The 15731-nt window shown below is 65.2% G+C and overlaps 4 protein-coding genes across 5 annotated transcripts; 2 read left to right on the forward strand and 2 right to left on the reverse strand.

Moving 5' to 3' along the window:
- Positions 1–2: 2 nt before the first annotated feature.
- On the reverse strand, positions 3–5068 carry CHLRE_07g340550v5 (uncharacterized protein). Its single transcript, XM_043064345.1, has 5 exons — positions 4665–5068; positions 3949–4545; positions 3155–3757; positions 2790–3002; positions 3–2600 (listed from the first exon to the last, which is right to left on the reverse strand). Exons 1-5 carry the CDS (start codon positions 4979–4981, stop codon positions 350–352), a joined length of 3981 nt encoding a protein of 1326 aa, XP_042922913.1. The 5' UTR covers positions 4982–5068; the 3' UTR covers positions 3–349.
- Positions 5069–5221: 153 nt separating this feature from the next.
- CHLRE_07g340600v5 (uncharacterized protein) lies at positions 5222–9184 on the forward strand. The gene is made up of 5 exons (XM_043064346.1): positions 5222–5657; positions 5898–6452; positions 6881–7141; positions 7353–7487; positions 7762–9184. Exons 1-5 carry the CDS (start codon positions 5430–5432, stop codon positions 7879–7881), a joined length of 1299 nt encoding a protein of 432 aa, XP_042922914.1. The 5' UTR covers positions 5222–5429; the 3' UTR covers positions 7882–9184.
- Positions 9185–9332: 148 nt separating this feature from the next.
- Positions 9333–11677, reverse strand: CHLRE_07g340650v5 (uncharacterized protein). Its single transcript, XM_001692464.2, has 5 exons — positions 11581–11677; positions 11456–11508; positions 11159–11316; positions 10734–10799; positions 9333–10220 (listed from the first exon to the last, which is right to left on the reverse strand). The coding sequence occupies exons 1-5, from the start codon at positions 11622–11624 to the stop codon at positions 9948–9950; spliced, it is 594 nt and encodes a 197-aa protein (XP_001692516.1). The 5' UTR covers positions 11625–11677; the 3' UTR covers positions 9333–9947.
- Positions 11678–11858: 181 nt separating this feature from the next.
- CHLRE_07g340700v5 (uncharacterized protein) lies at positions 11859–15670 on the forward strand. Of its 2 annotated transcripts, XM_043064347.1 has the most exons (6): positions 11859–12219; positions 12538–12699; positions 12889–12995; positions 13371–13533; positions 13791–13984; positions 14312–15670. In XM_043064347.1, exons 1-6 carry the CDS (start codon positions 12106–12108, stop codon positions 14757–14759), a joined length of 1188 nt encoding a protein of 395 aa, XP_042922915.1. In that variant the 5' UTR covers positions 11859–12105; the 3' UTR covers positions 14760–15670. The 2 variants fall into 2 exon arrangements, with proteins under 2 accessions (XP_042922915.1, XP_001692400.2); XM_001692348.2 differs by having other exon boundaries at positions 13791–15670.
- Positions 15671–15731: the final 61 nt, after the last annotated feature.

Raw genomic sequence — 15731 nt, forward strand, 5'->3', positions numbered from 1 at the left:
GTTGCTTTGTCTCCTCTCCTTCTGCAGCTGTTTTGGGTGTGCATGAGATTCAGCTTCACCAGCCCTCATCAAGGCAGCAAGCTAGCTGCTGACAGACTGTCACAGGGGCACAGCTGACAGCATTGGCCCAACATGAACTCGCACTCCTTCCTGTTACATGCCATGCTTCGGCAGGGTCCGGGGCTTTGGGGCTGCAAACCAGATCTTCCAGGCAGGCCGGCAGCCCTGCACAGACCGTCTCTTTTGCGGTATACTTGCATGCACAGCGCCTGGGCCAAAGCACACCCATATCAGCCGCCCATTACGCATTTACGCACCCCTGCCTACAACCGATCGGGGCCGCGAATGGTTACCGCATACCACGAAACACGAACATGCCAGGCCCTTGTTCCTGCTGCATGAACAGTGCGCCGACGCCACCGCCGAAATACGGCTGCCCTGCCATACCTTGCTGCTGCTGCATGACCATTTGCTGGAACAGATACTGCTGTTGCTGGTGTTGCATTTGCTGTTGCAGCATGTGCTGCTGTTGCTGCTGCAACTGCATCTGCTGCTGCCGTTGCTGCTGCAGCATCGCGTCGAACTGCTGCTGCTGTAGAGCGAAGGATGCCTGCTGCTGCGGCGTAAGATGCTGCTGCTGTTGCTGTTGCTGCTGCGGAGACTGCTGGTTCACGAGGCCGCCATTGCCCAGACCCATGGACCCACCCTGCATTCCGCCCTGCCGCGACACATCCTGGGGCTGCTGCTCCTGCGGCGGTGGCGGCCCGTGCGCTGGCCCCTGGACTTGCAGCGGCACATGCCCGGCACTGTACTGCGGTCCTTGGCTGTGGCCCCGCTGTTGCTGTTCTTGCTGGTGGGAATGGTTGCTCTGCTGCTGCTGCTGCTGCTGCTGCGGCGGCTTACCCTGGCTGTGCCGCCAATCCTGCGAGTGCTGGTGCTGCAGGCTGTGATGCAGGACACCGTGCGCGTGCTGGTGAGGTGCGGGGCCTTGTGCGCCAGCATCTCCGTGAGGCGCACCCGGATCCGATGCTGCGTGGCTGCCAGGCTGTTGCCCGCTGCTGCTGCCACCGGCGCTGCCGACGCCGCCGCCATCCCGACTGACGCCCGCCCTTGCAGCAGCTGCAGGGCCGGGCGGGCCCCAGCGGCCCCGCTTAGCAGCCCTTGACTCGCCTTCCGCTCCCGCCCCTTCAGCCGCCTCCCTGCCGCCTGCGTCCCGACCTCTCCACCCCTCCTCCATCGGGTGCTCCGCGGCGTCCTGCTCGCCGGCAATCGGGCGCCTCGGCACCAGTGGGCCAACGGCCGCCGCGACTGCCGCCTGGACCCGCTGGGCGTTTGCGAGGGCGCGAGCCCACGCCGCCTTGACGCGCATCCGGACGGCCCCTGGCGGCGGCGCGTTGAGACCTGGGAACAGCACCAGGCGCGGCTCTGACGGCAGCAGCATGTCGACGGGTTCTAAGGGCGGCGGCGGCGGGCCAGGCGACGGCGGCGCCGCCAGGTCTTCGCGGTCTGGCTCGGCTTCGTTGGATGCTCCTTGCCCGACTGCTGGCTGCTCGGCTGGCTGTCCTGCCTGTGATGGTGACGGCAATGGTGGTGCTCCCGCCTCTGCTGCGTCATGGTCCCGGGGGTTGTCGCAAGTCGCTCCTTCTGCCCGCGCAGGCCCCGTAGCCCCGTCTGAGCTCCCGTGCTCCTGCATCTGCTGCATGGAAGCTGCGCCGCCGCCTGACACGCCGTTGCCATTGCTAGTGGCGCCGGCGTCCGCGGCACTGGCCGTGTGGGTGCCCAGCAGCGCATCGCCCAGAGCCGCCAGGGCGCCCGTACAGACCAGTGCCTCCAGCGCAGCCCGCAAGCTGCACCTCTCGCCGCGCGACATCTCACCGCTCGGCCCCGCACCCACTGACCCGTCGCTGCCCCCAGCCGGCTCCGAAGCCACGTCCATCACGGCGCCGCCGTGAGCTTGCCCCACCTCGTCCGCAGCCGCCTGCGGTTCTGCAACGTCGCCTGCCATGGCCGCCTCCGCCACAGCCACTGCTGCCGCCGCTGCTGCGGTCACAGCCACAGTGGCGGCCGCGGACAATCGCGCCGCCTCACGCACCTGCTCCCCCTGCTCCCGTGCCGCCGCGCCCGACGGCGCCTCCGCCTCCGCAACCTCCTCCTCCTGCTCCTCCACATCCTCATCCTCCTCCGCCTGATCCCCTGGCATGGGCAGTGCCTCCCCGTCCGCGCCGTACACACGGATGCCCGCGGCGCCGCCGCCGCGCCCGGCGGCGCGCTCCGCCGCTGCTACAGCCGCCGCCACCCGCACCGAATCGCAGTAGCTAGGGGGGAGGCCGTACAAAGCCATGGCTGTGAGCCAGGGCGGCGGGTCCAGCGGCGACGCAAGGCCCAGCGCCGCCGCTAGCGCCTTGGAGAGCACGCCCGGCCGGACGCCGGGCGGCGCCGTCTTGAGCGGTCTGTCGCTCCAACCCGGGGCTGTGGGGCCGCCAGCGTCGGCGTCGGTGCCTGTTCCAATGCCAGTGCCGGTGCCGGCGGTGTCAGGGGCCAACGTGGTGCTGGGCGGCTGCGCGGCGTCCTCCTCTGGCAGCAGCTCTGCCGTAAAGTACCTGCATGCCATACCGTACATGCATGCACGGAAAGCGAGGGAGCAAAGCGGAGGAGGAATGCGGAGCGCTTTCTGGATGATAGATAACATGAGGAAGTGGGCGGCAGCGCAGCAACACGGTATGGACAGTGGCGTGTGCAGCCGTCATGTATGCGGTAGCTGCCATGCCGTGTCTGCAGCCAGCCCGCACCTGTTGTGTGCGGAGCCGCGCTCCCGGGCGCCCCCGCCGCCGCCCTGCCTCTGCTGCCTCGTGGCTGCCCGCGCCACCCGCGCCGCCTCCCGCGCCTCCTCCTGCGCCGCGCGCGTCTCGGCGGCAGCGCGGCGGTTGAGGTCCACGGCCGCCTGGTTGCGCGGCCGGAAGCAGGTTTGAATGTCGTGGCCGTAGGACCCACAGTTCCAACACCTTCAGGGATAGAGAGCACGGCATGTTGCAGGTGCCGTGCTTAGCAACACCCACGGTCTAGTAGGCGCGTTGGCACTTGGCAGCCAGGGGGGTAGCCCCTCACGCGCGGACAGCAAGGAGCATGGCTGCACGGAGAGATGCGGCTCTATTACCTGCTCAGCAGGAAGTTATACTGCGGTTTGAGCGCCTGCAAGCCGCCATCACCACCACCGCCGTTTGTCGCGTGGGCACCGTTCGAGCGCTGCCGCTTCTGCGGCCGCCCGCCGCCCCCGCCGCCCGCCGCCCCGCCACCGCAAAAGGCGCCTCCTGCCTCTGGCCGCGGCGCCAAAGGCACACCGCTTGGCGACAGAAGCACTGGGCGCACCGGACCCATCACCTTGGCCAGCAGCTCCTTTGGAAGCTCCCCAGCCGCCTCCGCGGCAGCCGCATCCTCCGCCGCCGCCTCTCCAGCCGTTTGTACAGCCCCTTCCCCACGCGTGCCGCTGTCACGGCGCCAGGACATCTGCTGCCCGCCCGCCAGAGGAATCCCAGGCGCGGCCGCGGGCGCTGCGCCGCCCGGCGCCCTCGCGGAAGCCCCCCCGCGACTGGCGGGGTCTGGAGCTCTGGACCCGCCCGCCCGTACTGCCTGGAGACTGGCGCCGCCGTCCGCGTCACTGGCGGCCGGCAAGACGGCGGTCAGTGGCGCGGGGGCGGTGTCCACCGGCACTGAAGACGCGGCCAGGCCCACACCCAGCTTGAGCGGCATGACGCGAAGCCTGTGAAACCACCAGTTCGGCAGCAGGCAGTTCAGTCGGTTGGTGCAATTGCGCACACGCGGCAGTTATATAGCTTCCTTGCCTCCGCAGCAGGAGCCCAAGCCCAAGCTCTGGCCCAACCATTTCCGCAGACCTGCACACCCAGAGGCAAGCGCGATCGCGTGTTGTTACGCCCATGCACGCACGCGCACCTGTCGTATGCGGGCGTGTTGTTGGCCCGCTCGAAGGCGGTATTGAAGTTGGCGGCCTCGGCCATGGCGCGAGCCCGTTGCAGCAGCCTCTCCGTGTGGTTGGGCTGCTGCGCACCTGCAGCTGCAGCGGGCGCCGGGCTCGGCGCCGCAGGAACTGTCGGTGGCGGCCGGCCTGAGGGTTGTGCAGCGGCGGCCGCCGCCGCCGCCGCCGCTGTTGCTAGCCTGTTGCAGCCGCCCGCGTCGATGCCACTCCCGCCAGCCGCCGCGTCCGTGTCCGACTGATCCAATGCCGGAGTGATAACTCTCCGGCGTTTATGCCCCGCTGTCCGCGCCGTCGCTGCCGCTGCAGGCTGGGCGTGGCAGCGCAACTTGTCCTCCCAGCTCGACATGCCCGCTCCGTCACCGTTACCGCCGCCGCCGCTGCTGCTGTTTGCGGCATCGCTGCGGCATTGCTGGGTTGGGGACGGCCCAAGCGTCATACCCAATTCTCCCGACCACCACACCCAGCCTGGCTGCCCGGGTGCCGCGTTCTCGTAGTGCTTGGCCTGACGCTTGGCCCAGTCAAACAGAAGCGCCTCCAGCTCCTGCTTCGCTTGACTGCAGTCCGTGTCAGTTAACAAGGTACCGTGTCAATTGCATGGTAACAAGATAACAAAGATAACAATGACACCATGCATGCATGTGCTTCAATGCTGCTGCATCGGCATGATCCTTACTTGGGAATGTTGACGAGGCGGACGGTGAGGTGTGGGTTCGCAGCAGGGGCGTCCAGTGGTAGGGTTGCAGCAGTCACGCCGCCGCCGCCGCTACCGCCCGTTGCAGCTGCTGTGGCGTCCATTCCCAAGCCCGCAACCCCCGCCTGCTGTTCATGTAGATCTCGTTCGGAGGCTCTGCCGCCGTCCTCTGGTGTGTAACTGTGACCGGGCCGTGCCGGTTTGCGAGTGTCTGCGACCCCCACGATGTGCAGCTCCAGCTCAGGGCTACGTGGCGGGGTACACCCGAGCCCGGGCGGCATCGCAACGTCTACGCCCATGGTGTTACGTCTGTCTCTGGACCGCCTCGAAGGCTTCGTGAGGAATCATCGCCGGCATTCCGGCTGACCAGTCAAAACTCAGATAGGATCGGCTTCGTGTTACAAGTTTCTGGATGGTGTGCTATTGCATGATACGTGCTACCTGAAACTGCATAGTCAAGGGTGCAGAAGGGTTGCATGGCCTCATGCAGCGCACAAGTTCTTTTGTGTCTCGGAGCTTCTGTGTGACACTATCGTATTGCTATCGCTGCGATAACCTAGACAGTTTTAACTTTGTTGTTCTCCTGCAACCCCTTGAAAAGCAGCTGCTTGCCGCGCTTCGCGACTACCAACTCTATGTTGCCCTGTTAAACGAATGGTCCCCCGCCTCGTTGAGTTTCGCCCTTGCGCTCCTCGGCCGTGGCCCTGAGAGATCGATCGGGACAAGCGAACCCCGCCTGAGCGCAGCATGACGCTGCCCATAGGCCTGAGCAAGCCCCGTCTGCGTCTCGTCAGCACCTGTGCAGTTGTAGGTGCCAGTTCACTCGCAGTGTGTGCGTGGAGCCGCTGCAGCAAAGCGTCGCAGCAGAATGCCGACCGAAAAATCCAGCTCCCTGCGCCCGCGGTCGACGCGTTGGCTGGAGCTCTGGGAGAGGTGGCGCAGATCCTAGTCCTCTACCCACTAGACACTGTCAAGGTGCGGTAGGGCTTTCCCGCGCCCGGAAGTCTCGCGTGACACGTGGGACTCGCCTGGAACCCGACCACACCCCTCGCGGGGCGGGGCTGCCCTTTCGCACGCCCGTGTCCTGTCGCGGCACATGAGCCCGTGCTTGCCTTGCACTTTACACTCCCTTCCCCCACCCCATTCCAACGCTCCCTGCCGCCCCGCCTCCCTTGCTCCCGCCCTGCGTGCCTGCACACCCCTACCTTCCTCCAGGTCCGCTGCCAGGCCTCGGGCGAGACCGCGGCGGTGGTCATCCGGCGCCTGCTCAAGCGCGGCTTCAACATGGCGCTGCTGAAGAAGCTGTACGCGGGCGCGGTGGGCGCCGCCGCCTGCGCCATCTTGGTGGGCGCCGTGCACTTCGCCAGCTATGAGGGGTCGCGTAAGGCCATTCTGAAGTGGTCCACTGCCGGTAACGGTGGAGCCAGCAGCAAAGGCAGCGGCGGAGGTGGAGGTGGAGGTGGGGGCAGCGGGCGCGCCGGCGGCGCTTCAGCGGAGGCCAGCGCCGCCGGACTGGGTGCGGGGGCCACAGCCGCCGCTGCTGGGGGCGCCGCAGATGCAGCGGATGCAGCGGCCGCTGCGGCTGCTGCTGCTGCTGCGGAGGCGCGGGCGGAGCAGGACGACAGGTTTAGGCGCGCGGCGGCCACGTTCGGGGCGGCGGCGTTTGCGGCTCTGGCCACGGCTCTGGTGGAGTCGCCTGTGGAGCTGTTCCGGCACAACGCGCAGGCGGGGCTGGTGCAGAGCAACTTTATGGCGGAGATGGCGGCCACGGTGAGGAGCAGATGTGTGTGTGTGGGGGGGGGGGGGCATTGACTCCAGGCATGACTAGGCAGGAGAAGGCGGGAGGGACGGGAAGGGGAGGGGTTCTGATGACCCCAAACTATACCAGACGAGGCGAAACAGGCGGGGGTAGCCCATGTAAGAGATGCAGGGAGCAGGCCGGGAGCAGGGCCCCGCAGGAACGGGTGACGGGTATGGCATGAGGAGGGCTGTGCTAGCGACCAGCAGCTCAACGCTTCATGCGCAAGCCGCGTGCGCGCCTTTGCAGCGGCCGCCTGCCGCTTGCCTGGCCCAGCGGCAGCGCCAGCGCCCTCGGCCTGTACCGCTGAGGCGGCCATGGAGCAGCCCTCCCACCACCATTCTTCCGGCCCCTTGTGCCTGACGCCGCCGCTTTGGCTTCGCGACATGCCCCGACGCAGGTCCGGCGCGAGGGCCCCGGCGGCTTGTACTGGGGCTTCCTGCCGCACTGCTTCGAGGCCTGGCCGCACGACATCTCCGAGCTGGCCACCTACGGCTTCATGCGCGACTTCGAGGCCACGGCGATGCGGCCCGGCTCGCCGCACCACGCCTGGATGCGCGGCGTGGGGCCGCAGGTGTGGGACCTGGCCACGGGCGCGGCCTCCGGCGCCGCCGCCGTGCTGTTCTCCATGCCCTTCGACACCGTCAAGACCTACCTGCAGGTGGGGTGGGGTGAGGTGGGGTTGGGTGGGCTGGCGTGAGGTTGCGCTGGGAAGTTGTGCATCCTGATTGCAGCGCTGTGCGTGGCGCATCGCGTGATGCGACGCCCTGGATCGGATGGCGGCGCACACGGGTCCCGGCATTTGCGCTCGCTGACTAATTTGCTTTGCGCCACACACACACACACACACCTCTTCTCCCGACTCCCCTCAGACGCACGGCGCCGACCTGTCCGGCCGCGGCTTCCTGGGCAGCGCCGCGCTGTTCGTCAAGACCGGCCGCCGCATCGCCGCGCGCAAGGGGCTGTCGGGGCTGTACGTGGGCGTCACGCCGCGGCTATTCCAGCAGGTGGGCGCGTGGGGGCCGGGGGCCGGAGGAGGCGAGGAGGGGGTTGGAGGGGTGGAGGCGCCAGGAGAGCACGCGGGACGGCGTTGCACGGGTTACGACTGGGACCCCGGGCTGGCAAGTGCAAGTGCGCGGGCGGCGCACCCGTGCCCATTGTGTGTCCGGGCTGGCGTAGGGGCGATGGCCGTTTGGCCTCGTCTCCAGGTCACCAGGGAGCTTCTGTGTTAGCCCTCAAGCTCAAACGATACACCGGTGGTGTGCGCCGCTGCCGCCGCAGGTGCCGTCGGCCATGGTATGCTGGTGGTCCATCGCGGCCTTCAAGCGCTGGATGGAGCCCTACACGCTGCCCGACGAGGCGGACGCCCCCCACCACACCGGGCACCACAAGGCGCACTAGCGCGGCCGCAGGCGCGGCGAAGGCACTGCGTTGGCGGCAGGAGGCTGGAACCGCAGCGGCAGACAGTGCCTGCCCGCGGCGCCGGATGGCCGGGCGGCTCGCAGCGTCGTGGCGCTGCGACTGTTGGAGCCGCACGCCGCGCTGACACACGCACATGGGCAACGTGTGCACGTGCACATGGACTTGAGCTGGGCTGGGGCTTGGGCTGGAGCTGGCTCTGCTGAGCCGCTCCTGCTGACGCAACCGTTGTCGGTCGGCAGTCGGCACTTGGCGCAGGCTGTTTGTATAGCCTCTGCGGAGCCGCACTGTGGCGGCCGCGGCTTGCCGGGTCGTGTTGCAGCAAACCTGCTTAGTGCCCGAGTGCATGCATGCGAGAGTATTGACCAGTTACCGAGAGACCCTTGGCTGGGGACCGCGGCGAGTGACCACGGTGGGTTATTGGCCATCAGACGAGTTTCGAACCCTCCAGAAGGATAGTGTTGGTCTGAGATAGGGGTTGGGCGCAGCTCTCGCAAGCCGAGGCCATATACGGCGTGCATTGTCTTGCCAACGAGCCTAGAAGCCGCCAGGATGTGCGCGCGTGCTTACAAATTGTGCCGTGTGAGTTTTAAAGGTTCGAGTGTGAGTGCAGGTGAAAAGTATTGGAGATCTCGGAGATGGGTAGGGATTGTAGGCAGCGTACATTGCAGCAGCCGTGCCTGCCCGGCGAGTGCCGGGCTCAGCTCCAATTTTCCGAGCTGCTGCCTCCTGTGTGTCGTGAACTATACTTGTGCCAGGCCTGTGCCGCGCTCAACTTTCAATGCATACCGGCATATCTCAAATCTTGCGGCGAAGCCATGTCCTGCGGGAGCAAGGGGCGGCTCCTGCGTTTTGTTGTTTCTGTGCATGTGCTTGTGTCCGTTCCGCGATGCCAGTGTATTGCTGTTGCGTCAGGCGTGTGTGCGTGCTGGGTACGTCTGAGGACTGGGGCCGCTGGAATGGCAGCGCAGTCCAATGAGTGTGCGGCACGCCAACATACCGTTGTGCCAGGAAGGGATGTGTGAGCTATTTCATTGTGTGCGGCCATTCCAGCTGGCGTCGGCCAAATGGACGCTGGTCTGTAGGGTCCGCTGGCCCGTGCTGTCTGCTGGGAGCACCACGCCAGCTTAGGCGTGAAGTAGTGGAGGGTAACTGGCGTGAAGCATTGGGGGTTGGGCGCAGAGCAGAAGAGTCACAGGTCCGACATGCCAACAAGCAATTGGCGTCCTGCAACTGCTGCAGCCTAAGAAGAGGCCCTCAAGGCGCGCTGTAACATGCCAGCCGTGCGTGCCAGCACATTTACGGCTTTCCTCTTTTGAGCGTTGACCTCAGCAAGAATTGCATGTCAAGCACGGGGCTGACTGCAGCATGCGGCCGGCTGCATTACTGCATCAGCCAGACTTACTACGGTAGTGAGGATGCAGAACATAACAGCGGCAGGTGCGTGTCTTACACTGTCAGGTCAGTTGTCTGGTTTGGTTAGTAGCCCGGTCGCACCCGTAGGACAGTCGGTAAAAGACACATCTAGATGCCCCAGGGCGCCGTCCGCAGGGTTATATACTTGTGTGTCGTAGAACTTCCGTGTTCCGCCCACAGGGTGTGTCTATGCATTGCCAGGTTGTCACCGACTGCACAAACTGGACCCGGCAGCTTGCCCTCGGCAGGGATGTAACGCACGGACGGCACACGACCCGGGCGTACTAGACTTGCCAAATGCTGTCAACCGCTTGTCCGCGACCGACTGTTGCGTGGGAACTACGGTAGCCTTTACCAGTCTACACCAATACCGCAGATGCAATCGATCGCCTCCTGATGCCCCTTCGCCCAAACTGGCGGACGCAGCACCATCCTGGTGTCACCCGCGCAAGGGACCTCGTCCCGGCGGCCCTCCATTGAGGTCCCGGTCCCCTCCGCCTGCCCAGGCCTGCCGTCTCAGGCACACACACCTGCACCTCCGCGCCCACTTCCCGCAATACATGCACCTCCACCTCGCCTCCCTCTGCGGCCCTCCTCCCTCTCAGCCTAAAGCCACAGCTTCCACAGGACCCCTACTGCCGCAGCCGCGGCGCCTGCTGGCCGCCGCCAATGGCGCCCGCCGCGCCGCCGGCCCCGGGTCCGCCCTGCACCTTCATGGCGTCCTGCATCTCTTTGTAGTCCTCCGGGTCCATCTTGAGGCGCGGGAACACCACGATGGCGAACAGCGAGAACACGATCATGATGCCGTAGGGGCTCTTGATGAAGGACCAGGCGTCAAAGGGCTTGCGCTTCTCGTAGTAGGCGGCCTCCATGGCGGGCCGCAGAGTCAGCGGCAGGTTCAGCACCTGCAGGCGAGGGGCGGAAGGGAGGGGAAGGGGGACGAGAGGCGGGGCGTTACATGCCCGCGCCCAACAAACAAGCCCCAATTGCAACAACAAGGGGAGAGGGGAAAGGGGCGGAAGGCGGCAACTGGGTGGTGGCCGTCCAACTCAAACGTGAGTAAGGTTCAGGGCAAGGAGTTCAGGGCAGGGGTGTGCGTGGACGCGCGCGCTCATGGCGCCATGGCGCCACCGCGGTTGGCCCGTCCCGCAGCTGCAGCCGCACCCCAGGCTCCTGGCCAAGCAAGCAGCTGCCGGTTTGGGCCCCAAGCCCCAACGCAGTGCGGCAAGCCGCGACCTGTTGTCCTCTCAGCCCCCGGGGTCCAGGCGCAACGCATTCTGCGGCCTGCGCACTCGCTCCCGGGCTTGGGTAGCTTACCATGCCCTGCGGCCCCCCCCCCCCACCCCCGCCCACTCCGACAAACCCACATGCCCACGCCACACGCCCTAACTGCTAGCCGCCGCCGCTCGCCCACTCACCATGTTGCGGTTGTGGCTGAGCGCGGCGCGCGACACCACACCCTTGCGGTTCACCTCGAGCCGCACCTGCGCACCGGGGGAGGGGAGCGGGTATGCGTGGTGCGTTGGTGTTTGAGCTGCACCCAGGTCACATGCCGCTGGCCTGCCGGGACCGCCCTCCTGGTGTTTCCCCCACCCCGTTATCCCTCCATGACCATGCCATTTCGACGTCACACGAATGGAAGAGTTCCGGCCAGTTCGTGCCCCTTTCCAGCGGTGCTCGTCCCCTACCTCTCCTCCCATCCCTGCCGTCCTACTGCAACCCCGCCCTCATCCGCCACGGCACTCTATCCTCCTCCCCAAGACCCCCCTTCATGCTTGTGATTTAATCACTCCGTTATCCACATGAACTGCTACCCCTCCCCCCGTCCCGCTCCCCCGCGCACCTCGGGGTACACCAGATGCAGGTTGAAGGGTTGCAGCAGTTGCACGCCGCTAGGCACGTCATGGAAGGCGAACGCGCCCTCCGCGTTCACGTACGTGCGCAGCTCCTCGCCCGTCGAGGTGTGCAGGATAATCGTGGTCGTTGAGTGGTTCACGCCGGCTGCGGTGGGGAGCCGGCGAAACGGGAACTGGTTGCGGAGGCGTCGGGGCCAGGTCACAGGGGTAAATGTCGCGGACAACGCCCCAGGACAACGTCAGACGCAAGATAGAACGCGGACGTGCGCTGCGACTACACTCACGTGGTACAAGAACTCTCCCCCTGATCACGCCGGACTCCTGGCCGCTCGCGAGCCTGCGTGACAAGCAATCTTGAGCGAAACAGCAGCTAAAGCGTACACTGTTAGGACAGAGGACAAGGTCTTACCCTAGTAGTCCTAGCACTAAGAGAAGCGAGCAAAGGGCGTTCATTCTGGAGTGTGTGTGCCAATAAACTCAAAGCGGAGGACCAGGGCCTATGTGATTTGTTTGCAGCTAAGCAATTTCAATAGCAATTCTTGCGTTAATCAACATGAGCTGGCTGTCGTCCGAGCGATGGGTCGCGCAGTCCGATGCCCCGAGGACCTCGATGCCCCGCTGTAAATTTTCTATCTACGCGCTGTAAACCTGAACAATTCTTTTACCATAGATTCCTGCAGTTCACGACGAATCATCAGCGACGCTACACGGCTGCTGGTCCCCGCACGAAAACGGCATCGGCGCGTGTGCCGGCCTCGGCTTAATAGCTCGGACGCACCTCAAACCCTTTTAAAGCTCTTCAAAACGCAAGTAAACGGGTCACTCGCCCGCCAGGCTCGGCGTTGGGCGGCGAGGGGCATACGGCCCCAACACTCCTGGACTGCGCGCCAGGCGTGCCGGCCGTCCGCGCGGAGGCGCACCCAACTAAGCCACCATGGGCGTCTTCACCGAACATGTGGTACCCATCTTTGGCAACATCCTCGCCTGCGCGATGCTGGTGTCACCGTTTCCGGCGGTGCTTCGGCTGCGCGCGGCGGGGAAACTCGGGGTGAGCACGGCTGTGAAGGCTGCCTCAGTGTGTACGCCCGCCCGGCCGCGCACACGCCATGCGGCTCTTATCATCACGGTTTTTTCCAGGCTGTCATGTACTCACAGCCTCATGCATGGGTCATGACACATCACGCCGTGGATCCCGCGCATCGGCGCGAGCGATGCTTCCAAAGCACGCTCTCTGCATTACCGTACACACCAGCATCCGCTATGCCTAGCAACTACGCCCCTTGCATCACCTGCACCGCTGACTCTCCCTTCCCTGCTCCTGCCGTTATCCCGGCCTCGGCCCCTCCTGCCTATACACACACGCCAGGACATCAACCCGCTGCCGTACCCAATGACGGTGGTGAACGCCGCGGGTTGGGTGGCGTACGGCTTCGCAGTCGCCAACCCCTACATCTTCCCAGCCAACGTGGTCGGCTTCTTAGCGGGCGTGTTCTTCACATTCACAGCCTACGCCGCAGCACCCAAGCAGGTGGGGTGCGGCCGGGGTGCGGAGCTGGTGTGTGGCACTGCGGCGCGGCCAGGGTGCGAAGCTGGTGTGTAGTTAGTGTGCAACTGGAAGGCGGATGGGTTGGGTCGGCCCACTCACCTACTGAGGGCCTACTGAGTGCCTACTGAGTGCCCACTGGTCATGCCGGGACCCCAATTCGCCCACTCGCAGGTCCAGGACCGCATCACCGGCATCATGGTGGCCGCCTCCGCGCACTACATCATGCTGGGGCTCATAGCCTGCTTCGCGCTCTCGCACACCGCGGGGGCGCGCATGTGGTGAGCAGCCCGGGCCGGGAGGGCAGAGGGCTGGGGGGAAGGGGGTTTACGAGAACAAAGCCGGAAGGGCGGGGAGGGCGGGAGCGTGGCTGGCTAGGGCGTGAGCATGGGGCCGCGGCGCTACAGAGTACAGACGCAGTCGCGAGGGTTTGGGCTGCTGGTGCGGCGACTGGTGGCACGGAGAATGGCGGCACGGCGCGCGCACAGGCCTTTTTGTCAGCAGCCGCACTCCGGGCCTTCTCCGCGCGTGTGCTACCTCACCCGCCCGCATACACTGTCCTACGCGTAATGTTTTCCTTGTGCTCTTCAACACGCCGCGCCAACCGGTACCCCCCACGCGCCAACCCCCACACGCTAACCCCCACACGCAAACAGGGGCACCAGCGCTGTGGTGATCCTCATGCTCTACTACTTCGTGCCGCTGAGCACAATGGTGCAGATCGTCAAGACGCGCAACGCCGCCTCCATCTACCCGCCCCTGGCCATTACCGCGATAGCCAACGGCCTCATGTGGAGCATCTACGGCTTCGCGATCATGGTGGGCGAGGGTGGGGCGGCTGGGTGGGTGGTTTGTACGTAAATACCAGCCCAATCTAAACCAAACCAAGCCAAACTAGCGGAGCAAAGGCAAAGGCGTTAGTTGCAAGCGATAATACGGTACTTGGGTGCGGGTGGCAGGACTGGGTGTCAGGAGCGTGGCGACAAGAGCGGCGGCAGGTGCAGGAGGACAGATTGTACGGTGAAAGCATGTTGCTGATTACAGCGACTGCGTGCACGGGTTCGTGGCGTGTGCAGGACATCAATTTGTGGCTGCCCAACCTGTTTGGGTCCATCGTCGGCGTCATCCAGCTGCTGCTGCGGCTTGTGTATGGCGCCAAGCCCACGGCGGCGGCGGCAGGCGGCGGCGCGTTAGCGGTGGGGGCTGGTGCGGTGGCGGCGGACGACGAGGAGACGGCGGCGTTTGCCAAGACGGGCGCCGAGCCAAGCGGGTGAGACGCACTTGTGTGTGAGTACGGAGCGTAGCTGGTAACCATGTGTATACCGGTAGATGATGGTCCAGAAAGTTTGAGCTCCGATGCTTGCAGTGTGTGCGCTATGGTGTGCCGGCGTTTGTTGCATGCTGTGCCCCGGAACTGTGTTCCCGGTGTGAGCAGCTTGGGTATGGGTATATGATATGGTGGTGCGGTGCGGTGCGGTCGGGGTGGAGGCTACAGAGCTGCCAGGGCCGTCTGCATGTCAGACCGCGATGCGGGAGGCAGGGCGGCGGCAGCGACTGCGCTGCGGGTGCTGCTGCCAACGCGCGCCTACACACACAGGGCAGAATTGCAGGCCCGCCTGCACTCCGGGACTCCGTTGCTGGGCGCTGGCGGGGTGGGGCGGTCGTGTGGCTGTCCGGCGGCAGCGGCAGCTGCAGTCCCGGTTGCGGCGGAGGCAACGGCGGCGGGAGAAGCCATGGAGAACGGTCACAGCTGTGGCGAGGGTGAATGCCGTGGCAGCAGCGGCAGGATCGGCAGCGGCAGCTGTTTGCAGCCCGACGGCGGCGGTAGTGACGGCGGCGGCGGCGGCAGTGACAGAGGCGGTGGCGGTGGAAGCAGCTGCGAAAGCACCTCGTCATTCGTGGGCGGAGGTGCGGTCTGCCCCATGGCGCCGCCACGTCTAGTGTCGGAGCCGCAGCAGGAGCAGGACGACGCGAATGGAGCGGACCAGGACAGGGACGCGGTCGGAGCGGGGGTGAAGGCGGGCGGCAGCGACGCGGCGCAGTAAGCGGCGGCGTGGAGCGGGCCGAGCGGCGGCGACAGCAGCGGCCGCAGCGGCCGTGGCTAGGCGCCTGCAACTGCAGCTGCTGCATGTGGAGGGCGCTCGAGGGGTGCGCAGGGAGCGGCGGCTGGAAGGCGCGTGCAACACAGCGTGAAAGCCGGATTTATCTTGCATCTTTTTGCAAAGTAACAAGTACTGGGCACACTCATTACACACCATGACTTGCGGCGTGGCTTTCTAACTGGGTCAGTGAAAGCACCAAAGCGATAAGACGGGGACTCGGCGCAGTACGTTTCATTACATGTGAAGGGCACTGGGTGTATGTCGTCGGATTGTTGTGGTTGTGGCGAAGAGAGTATTATAACAGCTATTACCTGCTCGGGGCGCATTGTTTCATTCTATCTCCAGCACGTTGATGCAAGACGCGGGTGCGAGGCAAAGCGCTAAGACCAGTCGTAATTCGTTGACAAAGTCTGCATGCAAATTAGAAGATTGTGTGTGCACGTGTTACGTTGGCAGGGAGAGTACGAGAGGCACCTAGGGGCACTACGGTACTAAGTGAAGAGGGAGACGAGCGTTCTTAAAACGAGCTGCAAAGAATTATGTGTATGGGAGGAGAAAGGATGACTGTTTTTACCGTCTCCAGTCAGAAAAAGCATGAGCGGGAGGGGCAGGGGCTGGATGGCCATGCCCTAGATGAGTACGTGAGAGGAGTGGTCCATTGGTCATGTGGTGGCGTTTGGGTCATGCATGCGTGATGGGTGTGCGAAGGGACAGGGTTTAGGCAGGTTGGCGAGGTCCCGTAGGGTGCATGAGCGCTATGTTTGTGTAGGACAGTAGGCCTGTTGGAGCATGGTAGATTGGAGGGACTGTGGCGGAGGGGGTGGGAGGGCTCAGTGGAGGTCACCAGGAGCCTACCCTGCCGGTAAGCGGGTCGGGTGCTGCCATGCTGTGAGGCATGAGAGCGGCTGCATGGCC

This window comes from Chlamydomonas reinhardtii, chromosome 7 (genome assembly GCF_000002595.2).
Source record: "Chlamydomonas reinhardtii strain CC-503 cw92 mt+ chromosome 7, whole genome shotgun sequence".
Classification (NCBI taxonomy): Eukaryota; Viridiplantae; Chlorophyta; class Chlorophyceae; order Chlamydomonadales; family Chlamydomonadaceae; genus Chlamydomonas; species Chlamydomonas reinhardtii.